The 24,862-nt window shown below is 43.6% G+C and overlaps 1 protein-coding gene across 1 annotated transcript in view; it reads right to left on the bottom strand.

Moving 5' to 3' along the window:
• The window catches only part of LOC147728336 (cystine/glutamate transporter-like), a 723,773-nt gene that overhangs the window by 492,850 nt on the left and 206,061 nt on the right, over nucleotides 1-24,862 (bottom strand). The window contains exon 3 of the mRNA XM_086962152.1: nucleotides 22,724-22,839. Within this exon, the coding sequence (XP_086818278.1) occupies nucleotides 22,724-22,839 (116 nt within the window). The remainder of the gene's footprint in view (nucleotides 1-22,723; nucleotides 22,840-24,862) is intronic.

The raw sequence follows: 24,862 nt of genomic DNA, 5'->3' as shown, positions 1-24,862 counted from the left end.
TACGTGACAATCCCACCCCCTCCGGCTGGCTGAGAGATTACTTTACGTAAGACTGTTCCCATTTACATATATGCACGTAATGTTTGAACTGAATGCTCTAGCATTTGAAAGACTCTGAAGGCCTCGGTCCTGATGTTACTAAGACAAAGATTATGGTTAAGATATGTTTGAATGTTTGCAGTTGTTTTTGGTTTTTCCTTATTTTAGGAGGAATGTTATGTTCCTGAAGGTCCGCCCCCGATGTCCCGAGGGACGGACATGTTGGTCATGTGACCGCCCTATAATAAAAAGAGGTCGAGCATGTGCGAGGGCGTTCAGATAGAGACGCGCCGACCGAGCAAGCAACTTTATTCCCAGTGTCTGGCTGAGTTTATTCTAGGGCCACGTGTTAGGCCTAGTCAGGATTAGATGCCCCTGAGTGTAGGTCCCAGAGAGATCTCCCTAGGGCCATCCTGCCCCCCATCACCCGACACAACAGTGATGACTGGCAGACCACAAGGGACTGATGAGTGAGAATCCCTCTGTGCAGTGGTGGTTCTTTCCTTAGGGCGTAGTTACTGTAAAACAGATGCCAATACTGCCTGGTGGGATATCTATTGAAGTGATCCTCACACGGAGTGTGCGTCAGGCAGCAGTCACAGCTCCGTGTCAGCCAGGCACATTTTAATCACCAGTGCACTTGCGCCAGCTTCTTTAGCTATTTTGCTGGACCAATGATCCCTCTGCCCTAGGGCCTGTGAGGTCATCAGCTCATCAAAGCCCTGACTTCCAGTGGTAAAGGGCCTCCCCAAATGAAGACGCTCCTACAGTCAGCCTTGGGCGTTTCAGGCTTCATCCCTGAAGTTCCGAGGCTGCATGTCAATCAGGGAAGTCACACCCCCACCATCTCCAATCACGTGTGGCATGGAGTCACTAACCCCACCCAGCAGCGTTGCAGCGATCGTGCCTCAAAGAGCAGCGTTTTTTTTCCCCTGGAGCTGGAACCATCACTGTAGAACCAAGTAATGTAATTATATAAAAAGAACTGATAATGTGTGCCCTGACACCTTCTGTGTTCTCCTGTGTACGAACATCATGAATAATACGATGTCGCACAAAGCACCAGTAAGTGATTAGCCTTAGAACAATATAGAAGCTGCAGAAAGAACGTTCAGTCTGACTGACATTTTAAAAGTATAAAATACTCTCAGCAACATTTTAAGATAGTATGTATTACATGTGTGTATAGCGACTTGGTCCGGTGTACTTTGCTGCAGTCTCCTCTGATCTCTGCAGCACAACCTCTGAGCGGGCTTCTCGTATGTGTAGAATATCACTAACGGCTAACCCTATTTCTATGTCTACTTCACTGTTTTTGGTTCTCAAATTATGGTCACCTTATTCATGGTGTTAGCGGTTTGTGGTAATTGGACAGAATTTGTTCATGATGTTGGCGAGCAGCGCTTGATTTATGGTTTTGGAATCAGACACCAGTGTATAGCAAATGGTGTTGGACAGAAGTGTTTAGTTTTTGGGGACAACAGTGCTTTGCTCAGTTTGTTGGACAGTAGCACTTCATGGTTTGAGACAACAGCAGCGTCTTGTGGCATTTACCATCAGCGCGTGGTTCAGTGCTTTGCACAGCAGGCCTAGTGCTGGCCCAAGAGAGGTAGTCTGAATGGGTTTGTGCCGCACAGAAGCCAGAAGAGTATGTGGGGTGCAAGATATTTTTCAAAGAGGAAATCAAAGCAACGTGATCTAAGGCAATCATCCTCACAGGGGGTAGACAGACTAACACACCTCTTTTTTCTAAAATTAAATGCTGCCCGTAAACACTTTTGCTTCTTCAAAGAAGAGCTATTTGGTTTATTTATTTGTTGCACCTCAAATAAAAAGTGCTCCCATGGACTGCAACTTGTATAGCAAACTGAAATGTATAATATTCAATGCAACTCTATATTTAAAAGTACCTTCTTCTGAAATTAAATGCTGCCCATAAATACGTTTCCATCTTCAAAGGAGGGCTATTTGGTTTATTTATTGATTTTGCTCATCACTCAACAGCTCGCGGTGGGCGGTGTCACCATCCTGGGCACTGGCAGACTCATATCCCCAGCACCGTGTGGCCTTAACCAATCATTGCTCATCAATAGCCCCCGGGCCCGAATGAAAACCCTATCTATTTATTGCTGATACTAAATGTGCTTCATTGAAAGCTTGGAATCCCATGCTGGGATTAAAGGAACCCCGGGCCTAATTTACTGACTTATAGGCTGTGTTAGATCAGCTCAGCTGCTATGAGTGTGACCGCCGTCAGTAAAGGGAACTTCGACCGGAAGCCTGCATCTCCGTAGACAGGGCAGGATGGGTCACGTGTAAAGGTAGGTACTGGGGAAGAAACTGGAACCTTGAAGGCAGGTACAGGCCAGTTCTACCTCCTGCTCACCATTTCGGAGTTCTAATTTCATGACAATCGCTCATTTAATTTATTTGGAGCGAACCTCAGGTCAGGAAAGAAAGTGTGCACATGATTAAGACAACACGGGTCAGCAGCAAGCAAGCCAGTTATGCTTTTGTCTATCTTTTTGTGTGAATGTTCGGTTTTCAGTTTATTTATGTATGCACTGTACCAAGTACTGACCCAGGCAGGATTGTGCTGTTTTGTGTTGTTTATGTTTAGTGAGGTTCGAAACAGGATGGTAAAATTGACCTTGGTGTGGGTGAGGCACAGGGAAGCACTGCTGCCAGTATCATGCCAGCTCCAGAGCCCTAACCTTCCCTCTCCAGTGCTTTCCAACCCTGTGCCTCACTAATGGCAATTTGAAAAAGAAAGCATGCACTGTGTTCTCGTAAACAGGCCTGTGAGTTAGCATAGCAGTTCTCTGATTATACAGAATAAGCAGTTACCAGCGACATTATCATAGGAAATATTTTTATTGATTTCATAACTACAGTTTCAAAATTGCTTTATGACTCTTCTTGCTTTCTAAAATGTACTTGAAAATGCACCATTTGCCCACACGCTTTACAAAATGTGCCCAGGGGAGAATCCCTGGAACTCTTGTAATGACAGTCAGGCTCACTCACTATGCTTGCTTGATAAATCACTACGCTTGCTTGCCATAGGGCATTCATCATGAACTTTTACGCCTCACCACTTTCAAATGTCACCAGCCGCCAATGCCTCTGTGCATCATTTACACCAACTCTCACCCGAAAGACTTACAGCCTGATTCATGAAGCAAAATTGCGCTCGCAATAGCTGCGAAAATGCTATCGCGGGCGCAATTCCCATAATCGGAATTCACCATGAAAATTGCGAATTCGCAAACACAGATTTGCGAATTCGCAAGAATGTTCGCAGAATACCGGCAGGAGACCATTTGCGAATCGGAAATAGCGAGAATTCACGGATCCTGCGAACATAATTGCGAAATCGCACATTACTCGCAATCGGTATTCATGAAAAATCGCAAATAGCGAAAAAAACCAAAATCGCATTTTGCGAGGCGCAATTTAAGGACAACCCAAAGCAGGTGGTAACCATCATACCCATAGTAAAAAAAAATTTTAAACCCGTTGGCCAATCAGTAACTGGCCTTTAGTAGCAACTGCACCTAACTCGGTATAGTTGTCCCTCCGGGCACCGAATTGTGCTGACACAGCTCTGAATTTTCTGTTATTCAAGTAATTGAGTTAATTTGAGGTCAAAATAAAGATAGTTAATCCATTTTTCTTGTGTGTTTCTTTTATTTATCATGAAATTATTTTACGCAAAAAAACGTTTTCCATATATTTCACATGAATTCCAATGCATTTCGGCAGTATCGTTCTGCCTTCATCAGGGAAATAGTAAATCTACAAATTAAAATGAAAAAACACAGTTTTAATCTAATATTCTGTTTGTTTAAACTAAACATTTCTAATTAACTAACAATGTGTTATTCACTGAATGCTCAGGCTACTTTTATGAATTTGTATGGGTTCGTCTTAACGTTATAGGGATCATTCTAGTATAATACATTCTGTTCAAAACGGTGTTTAGCGCATTGATGGCGGGTATTGCTAGCTCTGTGTTATAAAGTAACTAGTTTAACCGGCTGTTACGTTTTGCCGTCTGTGCGGCGCTTGGTTACAATGTATTGACGAATGCCTCGCATTACGCGCTGGCGGTGTTTTATCACCCCGTACAGAAATGTCTGCTCCGTCAATAACCCACTGCTAAACAGCATAAGAAAAGCTCGAATGCTGAAAGTTTTACGCGCTTAGTCGCCTGGGATCTTAGTTTACTCACTTTCACGGCGTTTCAGTTGCTCGCGCCATTCCTCTACGGACTGCTTGAAGTTACTTCCGGTATTACGCTCCTGGCGCCTGCGCTCTAATATGCTCACTCTAATTCGAGTTTTTTTACCAATGCTGGTTTGAATGCCCTAGCTTTATTAACGTTTCAGCTTTAGAGAGATCTACACCAGAGCTCGGTTCCACTATGTACAATGTGCCGCTTATACGCTTGCAGGCTATGAATGTGCTCAACAGTTACCTCTACTGTGAAGATATATAACACTGTATTACTCATTCAAACGTTCATAAATAACACAAAAATTCTGTTCTTTCATTGAGTCCCCCGGGCTTCAGACTGCCCAGGTTGTAAATCCAGTAATTCTCCTGTTTTAACAGTCTGGTTTTATTCATGGATCCTTCCAATTTGGGCAGTATTTCAAGTACACATACTCTTAGTTGACTGGCGTTATGTTGCTTTTGTGTGAAGTGTTCTGCTACACTGGTTTTCTGAGTTTTGAGTCTGATGGTGCTCTTGTGTTCATTTATGCGGACTTTAAGTTTTCGTTCGGTGTGTCCTACGTACACGTCTCCACAAGGACATTTGATCATGTAAATCAGATTGCTTGAATCGCATGTAGCGTTCACTTTTAAAGGTATGGGGTATCCCCTTTGTGGGTGTGTTATACTTGCTCCTTTAATTATGTTGTTACATGTGTTGCAGTTGTAACACGGGACGGTGCCCCGAAATGATTTTGCAATCGGTTGTTTTTCATGTGGTTTTAAGAAATCTGCTAAATTTTTTGCACGAGTATGTGCAAAGATTGGCTCTTCTGAAAAAATTCCTTTAAAGTCTGGTTCCATTGTGAGCATTGGCCAATGCTTCTTGATGATTTGTTTAAATTGATTGCTGACTGTGGAGAATTTACTGACGCATGTTATGCGATTGGTAAATGTGGATGTTTTACGGACTAATAAGTCTTGTCTGGATTTCTGCTGAGCTCGTATTGCTGCTGTTTGAGTGATATCTAAAGGGTATCCCCTTGCGAGGAATCGTTGTGTCATTTCTTTCATTTGTTCTTCGCATTTTGAAGCTTCTGAGACCACTCTCTTCACCCGTAGCATCTGAGAGTATGGGAGGTGTTGCTTAAGGGTAGGAGGATGGTGACTGTTATATTGCAATAAATTATTCCTATCTGTTTGTTTACGAAATAGGTTTGTTGCAAATTCCTCTGTTTCTTTCGTTATTTCTACATCAAGATATTCGATTTTGGCTTCTTGGATGTTCCATGTGAATCTAATTTGATCGATTTGCCTGTCCATGTTTTGTATTTGCTGTTGAAGTATGTTCAGAGAACCTTTCCATATCAAAAAGATATCGTCTATAAATCGTACATACATGACTATGTTGTTGTTCCAGATTGTGTCTTGAAACACATGCGTTTCTTCGAATGCTGCCATGAACAGATTTGCGTACGCCGGGGCGGCGCAATTCCCCATCGACGTTCCACTTTGTTGCATGAACCATTTTTTGTCGTATTCAAAGTAGCTGTTATGCAGTGTAAACTGCATAAGTTCTAAAAGGAAAAGTTGTAGATCTTGCGAATATTCGCTTCTCAGAAGGGCGCTTTCAATGGCTTCCAGACCTTGTTGGTGCGGTATTGATGTGTAAAGTGCTTTTACATCTATGGTGGCCATTAACATGTTTTCCTCCGGTCGTATATTGGATAATTTGATCAGAAAATCTGTGGTGTCTTTCAAATATGATCTGGTTTTCAACACCAGAGGTTGAAGATATCTGTCCAAGTATTTCCCTATTGGTTCATGGATGCTATTCTTGGTGGACACGATAGGTCTGCATGGTGGTTTTAATAAGTCTTTATGTACTTTGGGTACTAGGTAAATGGATGGGGTTTTCTGATGTTCTTGGGTGAGATATTTGAGTGTTTTATCCGTGATGGTTCCCTGGTCATAGGCTTTCTGAACTATGTTCAACAAAATTCTTTTGATTTCTGTGGTTGGGTTACTTCCAATCTCCATGTATAAGTTTATGTCACTGAGATGTTCATTCATGGTGTCTTGATAGTAGGTTTTGTTGAGAATAACAGTAGCACCTCCTTTATCCGCCTTTTGGCATATGATGTTTTGGTTCTCAGCTATAGATTTCAGAATTCCAAATTCTTTCTTGGAAGTATTCATTTTGTGTGGTTTTTGTTTGGTATTCAATTGTTTTAAGTCCTTACTGCATAGTTGTTCATATAAGTCGATGGTTTTGTGGTGGTAGGAGGCATGTATGTGCTTTTAACTTTTAATCCCTTTAGTTCATCCGTTTCCATTATGGGTTGTTTTTCCACAATGTTCTCAAAAAAATGTCTGAGGCGAAGTTTTCTGGTGAGTTTGAATAAACTTCCAACTCTAGAGTATTTGTGTGAGCTGTTGGAACAAAGGACAATCCTTTTTGGAGAGTCGCTATTTGGGTTTTGCTGAAGTTATAATCCGATATGTTCAACACTAGGCTTTGCTGGCTTGTTGTTGCTTCCTCTTCTCTTTTTTGGTTAGTGTGGACCGTGTTTGTGGTTGGTTCAATCCTGTTTCTCTTTCTGCGTCCCCTCCGGAGTCTTCTGTCTCTATCCGGCCTTCCTCTAAAAAAGGAACCGTTGATGATGTTGAAGCTTGATCTTGAGTTTGTGTGGTTTTTTGAGGAATATTCTTTTTCGGAGGGATTCTTTCGCTGTCCGTGGAGGATGTGTCGGTGTGGGAAGTATATCCTTTGGATTGTCGTTTTCTTGCATACACTTCAGCCCATGTATAGACTTCTTGTAATTTGTAGTCCAACGTGTCACGTTTATACTTGCGTAACTTTCGCTCATTGATTTCTTGAGTGTGCTTTATTAGTTGAGTGTTGATGTCCTCTAAGGTTGCTGTTAGTTCTTCTGGTGTGCATAGCTTGGATATTTCTGTTTTTGTTTGTTCTATTTCGTGAGTGAGTTCCTCCAATATTAATGCCAATTCTTCTATAATTAGTAGGATGAGGTCTAGGCTGCATTTATTCAGAATTGCGAACCATTTTTCCGTGAAAGTTTTGGAGTTTTTACATAGGCTGGGTTTGAGAGCTATCCTGAGGCCTCTGGGTATTCTTTGAGCTTTATGGTATTTAATCATAGTGGATGCATGCATTCTCTGGTTGATCTCCTTGCGGGTTAAATATAGTAAGTGTCTTAATTGTTGTTCTTTGTTTTTGGAGTAAACTGGTTCTTTGCTTGATGGTTGGATTAATGAATAGATTTTTTCACTTGCATCTGTAGCATAAGCAAATGTTTCTGCCCTCCTGTCAGTGGAGGCTGTAATTTCTTCGTATTGCATGCTTATATAATGCTGTAATAGCTTAAAGTGCGTGCTTCTATCCTGGGCGGCGGGTAGAGAAATATACTGAAGGTGTAGGGTAGAGCACAGCTATTTCGACTGAAAGGTAAAGGTAGTTTTCGTGCCACCGGAGCTCTCTCCCCGTCTGGAGAGATATTGAATACGACCTTTAGTAGCAACTGCACCTAACTCGGTATAGTTGTCCCTCCGGGCACCGAATTGTGCTGACACAGCTCTGAATTTTCTGTTATTCAAGTAATTGAGTTCATTTGAGGTCAAAATAAAGATAGTTAATCCATTTTTCTTGTGTGTTTCTTTTATTTATCATGAAATTATTTTACGCAAAAAAACGTTTTCCATATATTTCACATGAATTCCAATGCATTTCGGCAGTATCGTTCTGCCTTCGTTTTGCCTACCCTACACCTTCAGTCAATCAGTAACTGGTGCAGGCCTGACCAAACACACTTAAGGAGAAGCAGCATCGGCAGAAGGAGTCTCACATTGCCAAGAATGTACATGGTGGTCAGGCGGCGAAGGCTACAGCGAGCAGCAAGGAGGAGACGCAGAATCCAGGACTGGATATTCCGCCAGCGGGTCACCCTGCTGGGCCAAACCAGAGAGCAAATATACGCAAAGTACCGGCTGAATGGGGCTATGATTATCAAGCTAATACAGGCCTTGACCCCCTGATGCAGCACCCAACAAGGCGGACCAATGCCGTCCCAACACATGTCCAGGTATTGTGTAGCCTGCACCTCCTGGCCTCTGGGAGCTTCCAGGGGATAGTCGCGGTAGCTGGGGGGATATCCCAGCCCATCATGTCCTGCTGCCTACGTAGTTTCCTTGACGCAATGCTGACCCAGCTACACCACCACATCAAATTTCCCACCAGCCAACAGGAATTGGATGAGACCAAGCTACAATTCTACAATGTCGCCCGTTTCCCACACGTGATAGGATGCATTGACTGTACCCACGTCCACATTTGCCCACCTGCTGCAACGGAGTACATGTACCGCAATCGCAAGTCCTACCACTCCCTCAACATCCAGATGGTCTGCAATGCAAAGACATACATCACGGACATAGTGGCACAGTACCCGGGGAGTACACATGACTCATTCATATTCCGGCACAGCGGCCTCCACACACGACTGGTCAGGGGAGACTTTGGGAAAGGACACCTACTTGGTAAGTACACTTTGCCCACAATGTCATATTGCGATTAAGTAGCTGCGCTGCACAGGCACTCACCCTCTGCTCCTCTCATTTAGGTGACAGTGGCTACGCCCTGCGTGAATACCTCCTCACCCCATACCTCAACCCTGCTACACCACAGCAACGGCGTTACAACGTATCACACATACGCACAAGGAATTGCATAGAGAGAACTTTTGGCCTACTGAAGAGCAGATTCCGCATACTTCACAAGACAGGTGGGGCCATGTGCTACAGTCCTGATGTGTGCTGCCGCATTGTGGCTGTGTGTGCTATCCTACACAACATTGCTACCAAGCGCCGGATACCTGTCGACATCTCTGGCAGTGAATCGTAAGGGGACGACCGGCCACCTGCACATGCGTGCCATGCACGCGGGGAGAACCCAGCTGAAGGCCACAGACGTCGCAACCACATCACACTGAACAGTTTCTAGTGCACCCTCTACCCTCACCCCACAAATCACAATTGCATGCAAAATGTAATAATGACACAACGCCAATGTGTGATGCTAAATTAAATATTATTGTTTGATTCACAATAATGGTACCAGTTTCAATCTTGCCATTGCTAACAGTATTACTGCATACTGCTGTGTCCAATACACAGGGCAGGCTTATGCTCAGCCTGTGCCTGTACAAGTCTTATTAAGTCATGTGCGCCTCCGGCGCGAACCACCCAAGCGCCTCTGCGGCTCATCCTCATCCAAGGCACGTGTTCCTGCAGTGGGCCTGGTGCTGCGTCTGAGTGCCCCTACGTGTGAGGCAGAGTGGCTGCTCACACTCGATGTCCCCTCACTGGCATCATCACCCCCAACAGTGGCAGGTAGAGCAGGGTGAAGTGCTGTCACGGCAGTGGTCAGGTGCTCGAGTACCCTGGCCACATCCTCGCAGCACTGGATGAGCTGCTGCTGCTGCGCAAGGGACCGGCACAATAGCTGCGAGGTGACATTGCCTATGACATAATTGGACCGGGTGTAGGCCGTCAGCCGGGTCAGTAGCTGACGGTGGCGGCGGCGGGCTGCGTTGCGCTGCGATGTCATTGCAGCAGTGTTGGCCTCCATGGCTGCAGTCGTGCGGGCCATTCCCTCCCCCACACCTGCCATGGCTGCCGTCATGCGGTCCATCCGGTCCCCTACACCGGCCACATTGCGGCCAATGTTGTATAGCTGAAGCTGTATGGCACCTTGCCGGCGTGCCTGCAGCTGATGAATATGGAGTATGCGTCGTTCCGCACTCATTCTCGCCAGCCGCTGTCCATTCCCCCTCCTGGTGATAGGTGCATTGGTCTGCAGGCGAGACCTGCCACGCCTGCTCTGCTGGCCTGACACAGTGGGTGGCCGCTGTGTTCCCGCTGTCGCGGGACCTGATGTTGAAGCACCAGCTGCTGGTGGTGTCACGGTAGGCGTTGCTGGTGTGGCAGAGGCTGGGGGCACACTGGTAGTGGGCCTGGCTGCGGGAGTTGTCGCTGCGGCAGGGGCTGGAGGCACACTGGTGGTGGACCTGGCAGCAGGAGTTGTTGCTGCGGCAGGGGCTGGAGGCACACTGGTGGTGGACCTGGCAGCAGGAGTTGTTGCTGCGCCAGACGCAGGAGGCTGTGTATGTGATGGCACCTCCTCCTCATCCTGTGCTTCCTCATCTATTTGCAGCCTCTCGCTGTCGCTGCTGTCTGCGCCACCTGTGAGGGGAAGTGGACGTTCATTAGTTCCATGTATCTGTCACACGTGCAGTTGCTACATGCATGCTGGGTGACATTCCCTGACTGCCTATGGCTTCGCGTACTTTGGAACCTGTCGGGCTGCATTGGGGTACTTCTACATTGTGGCCACAATGCTTTAGGGCATTACCTGATGTGCACCGATGGCATGACTATGGAACATTATGGGAGGCTATATGGTCATGGCCATTCATAGGGGACAGGGTCGCAGTCGCATGCCACTTACCTTGGATGTCTTGGGTGGGGCGGGATGAGTCCAGAAGGGTCACTCTGATGCACACCTCAGCCTCCAGCGTGTCTTCAACTCGATCCTCCAAGTGGGTGTTTGGAGGGACTGTAGGTCCTCCCCCTCCAGTGCCCAGGGACTCTCCAAGCCTCTCAGCTACCTTCTCTTTGGCACGACCTCGGAGGTCATACCAACGTTTTTTAAGTTCATCCAGTGACCTGTCGGCCACACCCACGGAGTTCACCGCGGACGCTATGCCCATTCAGATCCTGCAGATCCTGCGTTTCTCCTGCTCGGGCACCCTCCTTGAGTCCTTCCCGAACAGTTTGGAGTGGTTGTCCACCACCCCTTCAATTAAGTGCTCCAACTCCTGTTCGGAGAACTTAAGCTTTCTCTTCCGCCCTGTGGTGTTGCTGGGCCCAGGTACTGCCTCCTCAGACATAGCTGCAGTGTAGTTTGTAAGTAGTAATCCAAGGTGGATTGCAGGAGCTCTCCCAGTTGCTGACTCAAGGTCTGCCTCACTGTGGTGAATGGGGGTGGGAACTGGCTGCTTCCTGGTTGTGATGTCATCACTGTGCTCGAAATGCGGCTTCCCGTTTTCCCGATCTCGCGATTTTGCGATCTTGCTTTTTGCGATCTCGCAATTAGCGATATCGCTATTTGCGATATCGCAAATCCGACACGGATGTAGCCGGAAATAGCGATTTTTCTGCGATTATCGATAATCGCAAACGGCTTTTGCGGCCGCATGCGAATCGTTTTTTTTATCGCAAAACATCATGAATACCGTTCTGCGATTTCTCAATTGCGATTCGCAGTTAATCGCTAATTGAGAATCGCAGAATCCGATTTTCATGAATCAGGCTGTAAGCAGTCTTAATCAGTGGATGGCAAGTAGAATTAATTTTAAGGTTCATGTGCCCAATGCAGAGATGTGTTGCAGGTATGGCAGTGGTAAAATGGCCAGGGTTGCTTGAAAGACCTGTTTGTAATCTTGGGCCACACACTTGACTGAATGAATAGATAGTTCAGATGATTTGTGTGTCTGCTGCAGAGATACATACAATTAGTAGGTCAAAGGTTTTTATTTCATGTAACATAGCTCAAAGGGGAATTGTTTTTGTTTCAGATATCCTCATTTAGCCCACACGCCCCAAGTTGCATTCAAGGATAAAATGGATCAGTGATTTTATGTCCCACTAACAAACCTCTGCAAGTGCCCTCCCCCTCAACTTAATTTATAATGCCTTTCAGGTGGCTTGAACTCCTTCTTTAGTCACTCAAGGTTAATCAGTGGGTTAGTTGGATAGTAATATACACTGTCAACATTTTAAATATATTTTGTGCTATACAAAGGACTACAGATCAGCGTACCTAACATTCTACAAAGTACACACTCTTACCAACAGAGCACATGGGTCTCACTTTATTGGAAACTTTTGAAGTAACACCCACAGTACACAGGTATGTTGTTCAATTTGTATACAAGGTTCCTGCTTGCCACTTGACTTCCAACCACTCCCATCCACACACTGAACTAGAAAACAAGGAATTGGTGCATTTCCTCTAAGTGAATGCTGGACCTCGCCTCCACTTGCATGCTGAAAGTGCATAAATCCCCTGAGTGTTTTAACCAACAATTACATGTCCGATGCTTTTTGTACAGTCTTGTAGCCTTATGGTAGTCAGTGTACACTGACTGCCATAATGTAACCATGGTATGGTCCTACAGTGGTCCATTTGGTTTAATCCAAATTTGATGCCACAATGTGAGGGCGGCCATACTAATCAGATCACTAAGGTATGGTACATCTGTGTACTTATGGACCATATAAGTAGCTTTTGAGTTTGGAACCGATAATACCCTTTGTAGAAATGTATTTTCAAGGGTATGTAATGGGGAGATATCTGCCATGCCCCATAGGGCTTCACCATAACAAACTCCTGTGTTGCACTTATTACCATATAATTTTTAAATTTCACGTGTCGGCTTATTACCTATTTTATGGGAGAATTTGAAGATAGCCTCAAAAATGTTAATTTACATGATTAATATGTGTAGTCCATAATCCTTTGCTTTTAAAAAGTAACCCCAGGTAAGAAAATGTGGATGTCCTTTCAATAGGTATTCCCCCAACATAGTGGGTTCTACTCTTTGCTTTCCTTTTTCCACACGTCATGTCTAGTGTTTTACTCGAATTTATTTTTAGATCTTTTTCGGTCATGAAGTTTGAAAAGTTATCTATCAGAAGTTGGAGACAGTTTGCAGTCCTAGATATTTGGTATGCATCATCTGCATATAATAAAACTGGGATTACACATTTACCAACAATAGGGGGCATCAGCTATCAGATTCTGTAATAAAAGGTCAATACCATTAATATGAAGCTAGAATTAACTAAAATAGGAAACCAAAAATCAGCACTACACTTAAAAATATCAATGTGGACCCCATCCGGTCCTGCAGCCTTCCTGCTTGCACTGTTCTTTAGGGCAGTTTTTATCTCTTCTACAATAATAGATTCTATTTTAGGAATATTTAATAAAGTAATATAAAGGCTTTCATCTTTCAGTGGCCTATTGTGAAGGGTTAAAAATACACTCAAAGTGGGTTAACCATCCTTCTGACGTCACTGATGTATCAACGTTTGCAGACGCAATATCTTTAAACAAAGGTTGGTCTATAGTTTGCCAAAAAAGGAAAGAATTATTAGCCTCAGCTGCTTGGATCAAACTATCCCACTCATTCTCCCTGATTTCAGTCTTTCTCAAATTTAAGACTTGCTTATAGATTTTCCGAAGGATGCACATTTTTTCTCTATTCCTAGGATTAGCTTTTAATTCTTCCTTCAGAACCCTATTTAATCTGGAACATTGTTGGGTAAACCATTGTGGGCCGTTATCCCTATTTTTCTTGTTTTTAATTTTGAAATCCTTAGAAATTTCATCAGAAATATTTTGGAAGGCAGTAACAGTATTAATATTACTGGAGAGTTGGTCCAGGCATGTTTTTATATGGCGATTCTTTTTTTGGACTACATTCTCCATACAAACTGTGGGGTCAATGCCTGTCCACTTAATAGAGATCCCATTTTCGCCTTGTGTTATGATTCAATTGCAGAGAGACATGCCTTTGCTCTATAATATAAGTTAGAGTTCAATATTAACAAGAGGGGGTGATGGTGACTAAACAGACTAGGCTGTATAAAACATTTATGAACAAGAAAGCTGCAATTCCTTGATATTAAAAATGGATCAATACATGACGATGACCTAGCCCCCTCATATGTATGATTAATATGTACTCCCTCATAAGCACCCAGCTCCATGATGTCTAAATCAAGTTTATGCATAACATAATTAATTGTTTCACTGTCAGAATTATGTGGGAAGTGAGGAGAACGGGCACCAAATTCATCTTCATAGCCACATTGGTCTCCTATAATAAATTTACATAATTCACTTTTAAAATCACCAGCTCAAATTAATATATACTCGCCCCCCCCAATCCCTTCAGAAAATTGTCCAGCTCTGCCTCCATTGTTATAATTATCCTGTGTCTTGTATTATCAAAAATGTTATTGTAGAAGTTAATAAATATGATGTTCTGCTTTCCTTTGACACTAAAGAGTAGAAGCTGGAAGTACTGTGAATTTGTATGCATTGTCTTTAAGGTCAGGGGAGAGGACACCGATATTAATACTGCTAGGCCTCCACTCGCTCTCCCAACCTTAGACGATATTGCTTTAGAAAAAATAGTTTTAAAACTATTAATTTGAAATACTTCTGTCGACCATGTTTCCTGTTTTAAAATCAAGGTGCAATGCTGAATGCTTTGACGCCATGCTATGTTATGCAATTTATTTAGAATTTATGTAGAATTTCACGATGTATCAGTAACTTGACGGGGGTATTTAACTTTGATTTTATACTTTCAGTTTACTGAAATCACACTTTTTGTGTCAATCTTTACTCACTTATTGACATATTACTGGAGCGTGTGGTTTCTAGATAACTGGAAGTGAAATGTACGCGGCGAGTCATAGTTTGGGTTTATGCTCAGGCTTAACATAAAACCAATGAAAATTCCCAATATTGGTGCGTTTGTCTCTTAAAATTAAACTGAAGTTATTCTTCACATGAAGAGGTTATTGAACGTATATAAATCCTTCTCCGCTGGAGCTACCCAGAATAGGTTGTGACAAGTAAGTCCTTGGAAAGTTGTTTGATTTGTATGTGGCTTACTCCACAGGAAAAATATTTGTTCTAGCATGCAAACACCTTGTGACCCACCCCAAAGGATTATGGTGGTGCATCAGTCCTTTTTCACCCATGTGAAAGCACTGCCTCATACTTTTAAAAGAAGTACTTTAGGGAATTTTTCTGGGTGGGGTAAGTGCATGAAAATATCTGTCAGCACCCACAATTTTAAATGTTTTTGGATATTCACTGCTCTTTGCGTTTGAACCAAAAGTACTTATGTTAGAAATGGGATTTCTGTTTGGCTAGGGCATGAGCCTAAGCCAGGAAGAAACCACCACTCTAGTCAGAGCAAGGGAGTTTCCCGCTGAAGATAACCCATGCGCACCCATTTGGTAGCTTGGCAGAGCAGTCAGGCTTATCCCAGAGGCAATGAGTAAAGCTTTTGCGCAACACACACACACACACACACAGCAGTGACACACTAGGCACACCACAAAAGAAACTCCAAACAAGGTTATATCAAAAATAGCCTTTGTGTTACTCATAAAACACATTAGAACGAAATCACATATATACACTGTGCCACCTAGCACTTGGTATGACTTTACAGGGATTATACACGTTACAGGGCCACTCGGGGTACTGTCAGAACCATCATAATTTACCATTAGTGTAGACACCAGTAACTAACGGTAACATTGCACTTAGCATGAATGCCTTAGACATGAACATCATAATTCCATGAGGCCCACCTTAGGCCTAACCCTCATCAGCAGCAGTGCACCCTAGTATCACACTTGCAGCAATGTACACATCACGACTGGGCACCATGATCAGCGCACCACCTGCTCTGTCTTTTAAGGTACCTGGCGTCCTAGGTATAAGCTCTTGGCCCACATGCCCGCGGATCATCTAAAAGATGGCATCTCTCATCCCCAGGGGCCTCCGTTGAGGTCTCACCCTGTTCAAGGACATAATCTAATGAGCAAAGGGGCGGGGGTGCAACCCACCCTGCCTCCTGTCCTGGAGAATCTCTCTGGTGCTGTGAGCATGATCAGCCAGACCGGGACCTCTGTAGAGGCTTTCTCTCCGTCTGGTCACCCACAGAGTCGGCAATGTTCCCCTAAGGTAGGGGAGGGAACACCATTTCCCCAAAGCAACTGCCCCCGGTCCCACGGGCACCTACTGACTAGGGGAGGAAGGTCAGGGGTTCCACACTCACCCTCCCACCTCAATCAACACCAACAGTAAAAAGATGACCGGCCGCACATGGAGCGAGGTCTCCGTTAACTCGATTCTCCCCACAGAGGTCAAATGCCACAGCGCCTTGCAGGACAGGGAGCAAAGTCTCCGGTGGATTTATGCCTGGAAGATGGCCCACCCACAACCAGGCTTCGCTTCTGCCTCGCTTTCTGCCCTTCTGTGTCACGGTGCACATCACAGCTCCCTCCCACTGCCGGGCCCCGCCCACAACCAGGCAACAGCTGCCTGGCTTCCGGCAGATGTGCAAATATCTCGGGCACCAAAAAAAGTAATGTGAGGCGTTCCACGTGCTCCACTGCAGCGGGCCCACTCCTCCACACCGCTACAGTAGGAGGTGACCCGGCGCTCTTGTCAAAGCGCAATTGCTATCTCTGCCTCTATAATAGCAGTACTCCAGCAGGTGCCCTCGTGAGGGGTTCGGACACACAGAGCACAGGAATGTCAAAGACCTCTCCATGCTGCTCCTGACTTCCCTGGGTCAAACCACTCAGCCCTGGGGGACTCCTGAGGCTACCCACCACCAGGCACAGGCAGGCCAGCACAAAGAGGTTTTTAATCCCAGGAGCAGTGCTCTCCCCAGTCCGAAGTTACACAGGGCAGAGCTGGGCCCAGGCAGGCCAGCTCACAGAGGCACTCCAGCAGAGGGTAAGTCCTTTGTAACGGTTCCTCCTAGCACCCAGCAGTCTTCTCTTCAAGTAAGCACGACAGCACCTCCTCATGGGGTCACAGTCAGTGTCTTTGTTCTCCCTCCCTGGCACAGGCCTGAGCCCAGTCCGAACCAATTCTGGGAGGCACTTAAAACATCTTTACAGGGCAGAAGAACCTCCTTTGTCAGTTTAGGCTTTGACCCCAAATACACCATAGGGTAGCGGAGCCAGCATTGTGGATGGCAGGCACAGTCCTATTCAGGGTCAGGTGCTACTCCTCCCACTACTCCAAATGCAGATCGGCCTATTCAGCCTAGCACTGACTCACCCAGCTTCTATGGAGCCACTGCACCTCCCCAGCCCCTGTCATCCAGAGCCAGACATGCAATACACATCAGGCAGGCACAAAGACACATAGCACACAGAAATGCCTACTTCTAAAAGTGGCATTTCTAAAATAGAGATAATAAATCTGCGAACACCATTACGCAGCATTCATTACCACTATTGCAAACATACCAAAATTGATCACACTATTCCTCTCATGTCAAGAATTACCACTGAAACACATATCAGGTAATCCCGAATGCATTCCTATGAGAGGGCAAAATGGCTGTTTGTCACAACCAGGACATGTCACACAGTTAAGGCACATGCACTACCTTTTACCTACACCGCACCTTGCCCATAGGGCTAGCTAGGGCCTACCTTAGGGGTGACTGATATGTAGTAAAAGGGGAGTCACACATGTGGCACCCACTTTAGGTGCCACGTCACAGCAGCAGCAAATTGCACGTGCAGACCCTGCAATGGCAGAGGCCTGAGACATGTTTGAAAGGCTACTTTGGTTGGTGACGCAAGCAGTGCTGCAAGCCAACCAGTAGCATTTAATTTACTGGTCCTGGGTATATGAGATATCACTTTACAAGGGACTAATACAGAAAATTAAATACACCAAACAGGTGTAGCCCAATCTTACCAGGTTTCTCATAGAAGGCACATGCGCTTTACACTGGACAGCAGTGATAAAGTGCCTAGAGTCCTAAAACCACCAACACCAGGTCAGACAAAATACCAAGAGGAAGGTAAAAAGTTCTGGGGTGACCCTGCAAAGAGGGCCAAGTCCAAAAATGTCCTTCTCCTGCTCCTATCATCAACTTATCATAGTAAAAAGTCCCTGCATGGAGGATTTTCCCCATTACAAGTGAGCTTTGCACTGATTTAATTTTGCCTATATGCAAATCCAATACATAAGAGTTCTTTTTGCACACCTCAGTACACTTAGGTTCACACAAAATATTGTGTAGATCAGGTCTACAACTGCGAATGTAGCATTATACTGTATTCAAACTAGAGAGTAAGAGAGTCATTTAGACCATGGAGGGTGGCCTGCCAGCTGGCCTAGTCAGTTTGGCCTCTGATGTTTTGATATAGGACCACCCGACAGATTTAGAGGTCCCTGCCTGCCTATCAGGTGTCTCTAAGCCTTTGGTGGAGCCTTAACACTAGTCACTCCACTGCAAGCTCAGAGGCACATTAGCTTAGTCCCACTTAAAACTCCTGTTTGATTTCCAAACACAAAATTAGTGGCCTGATGTGCACAGAGTTTTCTTCATTAACAGCAGAGCATTGAGGAATTTCATTGTCTAGGACCACCATGCTTTGCAGTCCAAAGGCAGGCAGACTTGAATGTCAAATCTTTCCATCAACTGAGTCAGCTGGTGTGCAGCCAGTGGACACCCTACACTTGGTCCACATTTCCAAAAAGTGGGAGAACCACAATTGTGGCAGATTGGAAGCCCCACTGATTAATGGCTGGTTCCACAGTCCGTCAGACACTAAATGACTCTCTAAGCTTTCTCTCTCAGTCCCCTATTTGGTTCTGGAGTTACAAATGCATGTTCACAGTAAGATATCCCTCACAGCCTTATCATTAACTTTATTTAAAATAGTGAACACCAAGCAAATTTTCAAAATTACAATACTTAACTATTCAGAAAATTCCACATTTTACAATGTAGAAAAAGTTAGATAACTAAACAAACACCACAACTCAACAAGTCAAAAGAAAGAAAAGTTGTACAAGATTTGCACAGTAAGAATAACCTGTGTGCCATTATGTGAACTCTCTGTAGTGATGGCCATACTTTTGAAACACTGAATGAACAATTGTTTGAATTTCTTATATCATAAATTGATTATAATTAGCAACCCATTAGAAAATGGGAATATGGGTAAGCTATCAATTACCATTGCAAAATATTTTACTTAATTTTCTTATTTTCAAATGGATACACAGGCAGAATGGCATTAAGTCAGTTCAAACCCTCATAAAAATGGATGATTATTCCTTTGCTGTTACTAGAACTTTTACATCATCTCAAGGTGATATCAAACCTCCATGCAGAGGGTATTCCTTTAGTTGAAATGCATCAACTCATAAGCATAGACTTCTGATTCTAGGTCAGAGCCTGATTTATCTCAATGTAATAACATGCAAACATAAGCTAATCCTATCCTCCCTAGATTGTACATGTGCTCTAAGACTTAGATCCAAGTAACAAAGAAGAGGAACACTAGTTCCATACGTTGGCCACTGGATTGGGTGGTAAAGAAAAAAAGATAGCAATCATTGATAATTCATAAATTACAAAGTATGTGTGCTTGCTGTACAGTAGATGAACAACCTCTGTAAACTTAGTGAAAAGTCATGCGCTGTTTCATATGACATATCCATTCTGCTAGGAAAAATGCTGAAGATTATATACAAAAACAACAAAATCTTCAAGTAACCGTTTCCATTTGTGAGCTCGAAAGCATAGATCTCACCAATAGGGATGATAGACCACTTCTTCAGGTGACATTAAAAAAAATGTTTTTCATGTATGAAAACATTATTTTGTAATTTTTTAAATGACTAATGTTAGACCTGTCAGTCTTAGAGAGGTCTTCCCCCAAACGTTTAGCCTTCGCCACCCCTATTTTTCTGTTTTATTTTTTTTTAGATTTTGCCTTAGGACTCTGTGCGTTTTACCACTGCTAGCTAGTGCTAAAGTGCTTGCTCTCACTCCCAAAGACATGGTAAAGTTGGCTTACATCTGATTGGCATATTTAAATTACTTAGAAGTCTGTAGTACAGTGGTAAACCATATACTCAAGACTAGTAAATTAAAGGCTACTAGTGTGCCTGCAGCACCTATTATGCCACCCACTTATGTAGTCCCTTAAAATATGTCCCAGGCCTGCCATTATAGACTGTTGGCAGAATTAAACTGGCAAATAACCCCTTTACCATATCTTAGTCTCACTTTTTATTACATATAAGTCTCTCCTATAGTAGGCCATAGACAGGTGATAGGATAGGGTGCATTGGAATAAAAAAAATGAACATTTACAAATACATTTTGCATGTCTTAGTAGTGAAAAACTCATAATTATCTTTTTTACTACTTTGAGGCCCACCTCTCTCATAGAATAACTGTGGGTAACCCTATTACTTGTAATACATGATAACTTTTGATTGGAAGCAGGTAGGGAAGTCATTTTCTGTGTCTTAGGAATTGTAATTTACAATCCTCTCCAATTTTAAAGTGTGATTTTAAATCACAATTCTAAAAATGCCATTTTTAGTAAGTGGAAAAGAAAAACTAGGACAAAAAGTCTTAGATAGAACGTGCACTACTTATAGCACTCAGCTGAGTGTCTCACATATATAATACGCTATTTCAACTAGTTTACACAACTTTTACTCAAAAAGCAACAGTTGAACTGATCCTGATTGCGCCAAAATATTTGCATGGAACAGTCACTGCGTGGTGTTTTGTATTTTTGTTTATTCACAATTTAGCTGTCAGCAAAAGTTCATGATTGTTCAAATAGTACCACAGATCAGGCATGAATAACTTGAATCCCAATGCATTTTGGGTGTCTGAATCACCCTTCTTCAGGGGCATCTACAAACAAATAGTAATGTCAAAAATGTTCTCATACATAGAATCAATTTTGTGTATACAATAAAAAAAAATGGCTCTTTAGCCAGTGAGGTACTTTCAAACAATAAGACATATCAAAAATATGAAAGACAATTGAGTAAAGACCATCATATATATAGCCCAGCTGAAACGATAGCTGGAGAAAACTATTCATGCAGAGAAAATTTTAAGAGATCATGGATTTGGTACTGTGTGTTTCTTTGTCATTTTACTTTTAGAAAGTTTACATTTTCCTTTTCTAACCATTTTTTGCCTGCGGCTCAACACTCGGTGTAGCTGGCTTTTGTATATTCCTTCCAAACAGCCACACAATATACGGAGTAGCTGTGCCTGGATGGGCCATCTCAGGCAGGATGTGGGGGCTGAGGTGTTCACAGTTCCACTTGCACTTCAAGGGACTGTGCCCTGCCCTCACAAAAATAACTTCACATTGCATGCAGACAGACTGGGATAACGACAGGGAGGCAGGAACTTCAAAACACTTCTGAAAGGGGAAACCTCCAGAAGCTTCTCCTACTTCAAATGGGGCACCAGGCAAAATAAAGGCCCTCAGACCCACTAGTCTGTTCACTTTCTGGACCTGTACAAGGACTCTCAGAGGACTGCCTGTATCAGTGGACTCTGTGAACTTCAGAAGACTGTTGGGCTGAACCAAGAAGGACTCTTCCTCTGCCTGATCCCTTCCCTGGGCCCTCAGGGATCTGCCTAAAGCCAGGCAGACCTGAAGGTCAAACCTTTCCATCAACTGAGCCAGCTGATGCACTACCATTTGAAGCCCCACACTTTCCCCACATCTTCATGAAGTGGAAGAACCACAATTGTGGTCGATTGGAAGCCCCACTCCTTTTTGAGCCCTGCACTTCTCCTTGAACCCAGGACTTCCAGAGTAACTCCACGGCCTAGTTGACTGGCCTTCTGATCAGGGCCTCAGGGACAGAAATGCCCCTAACTATCTTGAAACCGCACCTGGACTGAGTGAGTCCTGGACCTCCAAGTAGTGCCCCTCTAGTTCTAGACCCTTGGAAGTGGTGCTAAGATGCCCAAATAGCCCAAATCCAAAACGTAGGATTTAGAATTTTTTTGCCAACTGGTGCATCACTGGTTGGCATGACTTAGTAGAAGGAGCATCTAGCCTCTCTCATCGGCTACCACCTGTAGGTTCATCCTCTTGGACATTTTTGAATTCCAAAAAAGAGAACAAGTCTGAAACAAAGGAATCTTCACCTCGACTTTATCTAGTGGCTCCCTGACAACTACGCCTCCTCCTTGCACACCTCCAGCTGCCTTGACCCGTTGAACTTTACCATCTCAGACATTTTTTGTAAAAATGTATTTTGAGTGTAAATAAAAGAGGAGACAGGGCACAGTCCACTTTGTATATCCGACCAGTGCTCCATCATGGTTGGCAATAACGTTCAAATATTGAATGGTTTTGCACAAATGGATGCCAGCAGTTGGCGCTTTGATGTTTTAGTCTATTTGTCAGTTTAAACTTCATAAATTTATAGATCAGGTCCTACTGATTAGATGTTTGCCATTTTGTTGTCAAATAATTTTTTTATTTACTCTATTTTTCAAAATTGGTGTGAGATTTTTTTTGGGTCGTGGTTTCTCTTTATTGCTGTTGTGTGCTGCACAAATATTTATACATTGCCCCTAAGTTAAGCCCGACTGCTTTTGTGCCAAGATACTTGAGGGTTGAGCGCAGGTTAATTTAGTGACTTATTGTGGTTCACCCTGACAAGTGTTATGGCTGCTGCTTGGGTGGGGTTTCACCCCTCTCAGCCAGCAACCCAATTTTTCACATTAAATCTTTCTTTTCATGAAATACTTACTGATGCCCACAGCCGTCACAAGCTTGATTGATAGTTCTGGGATTTCACAGTCAACAAAAAATGGCTCTAACATGTACCGTCCAAATGCCAACGATATCACTGCTGTAGCGGCAGGTCTGAAAGAAGTAAGAATGCATGATTAGGTCAGGAAAAATGGACTGGTTAATTTACACAAACTCATTTTCACATGGATGAGAGATGGTCATTTTAAGGGGAACTTTAGAGCAGCATAGGAAAACTTTCATGTGAAAAACTAAATTGGAGGATGTATATTCACACTGTTTAAACGCAAATTAAGAAATAAATTAAAAATACCACAAATGCATCTTCAAGGAAAACAAGACTACTTGTACAATACAATCAAAGTCATAGCTGATGGCGCCAAAGGATTATTTTGTGAGCCTCAGAAAAATGTATCAGCTCTGTGCAAAAGAGACCTTACTGTTACTGGCATCATTTTTAGGCCAGAAGTAGACCTGTCTCACACATACGCTTAAAAACAAGAAAGTCTTACACAGTCATAAACTTCAACATCCTAAGAATGTCACTCGTCAAGTGCAATATAGAGCCAAATGTGTATGCCATCTACATATGAGTGGTTGTTGAGGTACCTGAATCTAAGCTGAGCAACAAATGAATGTCCAAATACATTGAACATGAGTGTGGAGGGGGAGAGTAGGGGAAGTTGAGTATTCTCCAGGATGCTGCAGAAAGTTAAAAACTATTTTAAATATTTCAGAAAGTGATCTGAGACATTGGCTGCTAATTATGCTTGAGGAAGATGTGGTCCACTGAATCACTGGCAGAAAAAATGTAGGAGAAGCAGCATGCTAATTCTAAATCCATTTATACAGCATTGCTACCCCGGATGAGGCTTTGAAGCGATTTACGGCAAGGTGCACGCTGTTTTGGAATCCAAGGTTAGTGCTTAATCCAGTGGTATTTTTGGTGATTGAGATTAGTCATGTACTCTTTAGAAACAAAATCCAGTTAGGTGTGATCATTAGTGGGGGCTGAACAGTTGCAGAAAAATGGTTGTTGAGATAAATAAATGGGCTGGCGGAGGTTGGGTATTGTCATGTCCCTTAGGATAGTCCTGTCATGTAATCCCCATTTTACATACATTCTCTCATCCACACGACAATTACTCTAAACAGGTGACCTTTTACCTAGTAGTTTGCTTCTGTCTCTTCGACACCAGGCTCTTATTACTCTATCATAATCCCTTTCCCTGACATACATAAACATGTCCTCAGGCACCGCATATTTATTCTGTATAAGGGTCACCACTTTTTCATCCTTGGCCAACAGCCAGCTCAGCATGATCACATTTGTTTGGAAAAACATTCAAGATTGTTTCATTTATGGTTGTTTTCAAAACATATCGAGTCTAGAAGAAACCCTGGAATGACCACTTTAGTATAAAAGACCCTTGCTCCCCCTACAAATTAGAGGAGAATTCCTTCCAAGCTGACACGATGATCCTGCATGCTGAATCTTTGACATACAGCGGTCTGGCATCCCTTGCGGGATGTCATCCTAGATGCAGAGACATGGTACTTCATTCTAAACCATCAGGTGAGGGCGCTAGTTCTTCCCTAGGGGGTTCTTAGCTACAGATACACATAGTTACATACGTATACATACTCCAGGAATATACAAGTGCTACTGCTTTTATCTAAACTGCATATATTATTCTTATTAGCACTATGGTACAATTGTATCTACTGTATTGCAATAGCAATCTCTTTTTTATGCTTCTGTGTCCTGATGGTCTCAGCACATATGTTTTACAAAAGGCTGTCGCTGGACCAATAAATACTTATTGAAATGTCTTAATTGCCATCCTGTGTATTTTCTGAGAGTAAGCAAGCACGAGTGTCTAAATAAAAAGTACTGTACTGTTTTCCATGATCCCTGAGGAATTAGGGTTGTCATGTTCAGTGGTTGCCAGAGACTACCTATACCACTGTAGGATACAGGGGGTGGTAGTGGCACTGTAGAGATAGCTGGTCTAATGGCTGACATATCATGTTGGTGGTGTCTGGAAACAGTCGGGACACCAAGCCCTCAGTTTAGGTCATCCAAAATGTGCAGGTTCTGTGGGACTCCTAGGAACTGCACAACAGTATTGTTAGG

The sequence above is a fragment of the Lissotriton vulgaris genome, chromosome 3_1 (assembly GCF_964263255.1).
Source record: "Lissotriton vulgaris chromosome 3_1, aLisVul1.2, whole genome shotgun sequence".
In the NCBI taxonomy this organism is placed as follows: Eukaryota; Metazoa; Chordata; class Amphibia; order Caudata; family Salamandridae; genus Lissotriton; species Lissotriton vulgaris.
The sequence above is the reverse complement of the archived record's forward strand: the minus strand, read 5'-3'. Positions and strand labels throughout refer to the sequence as shown.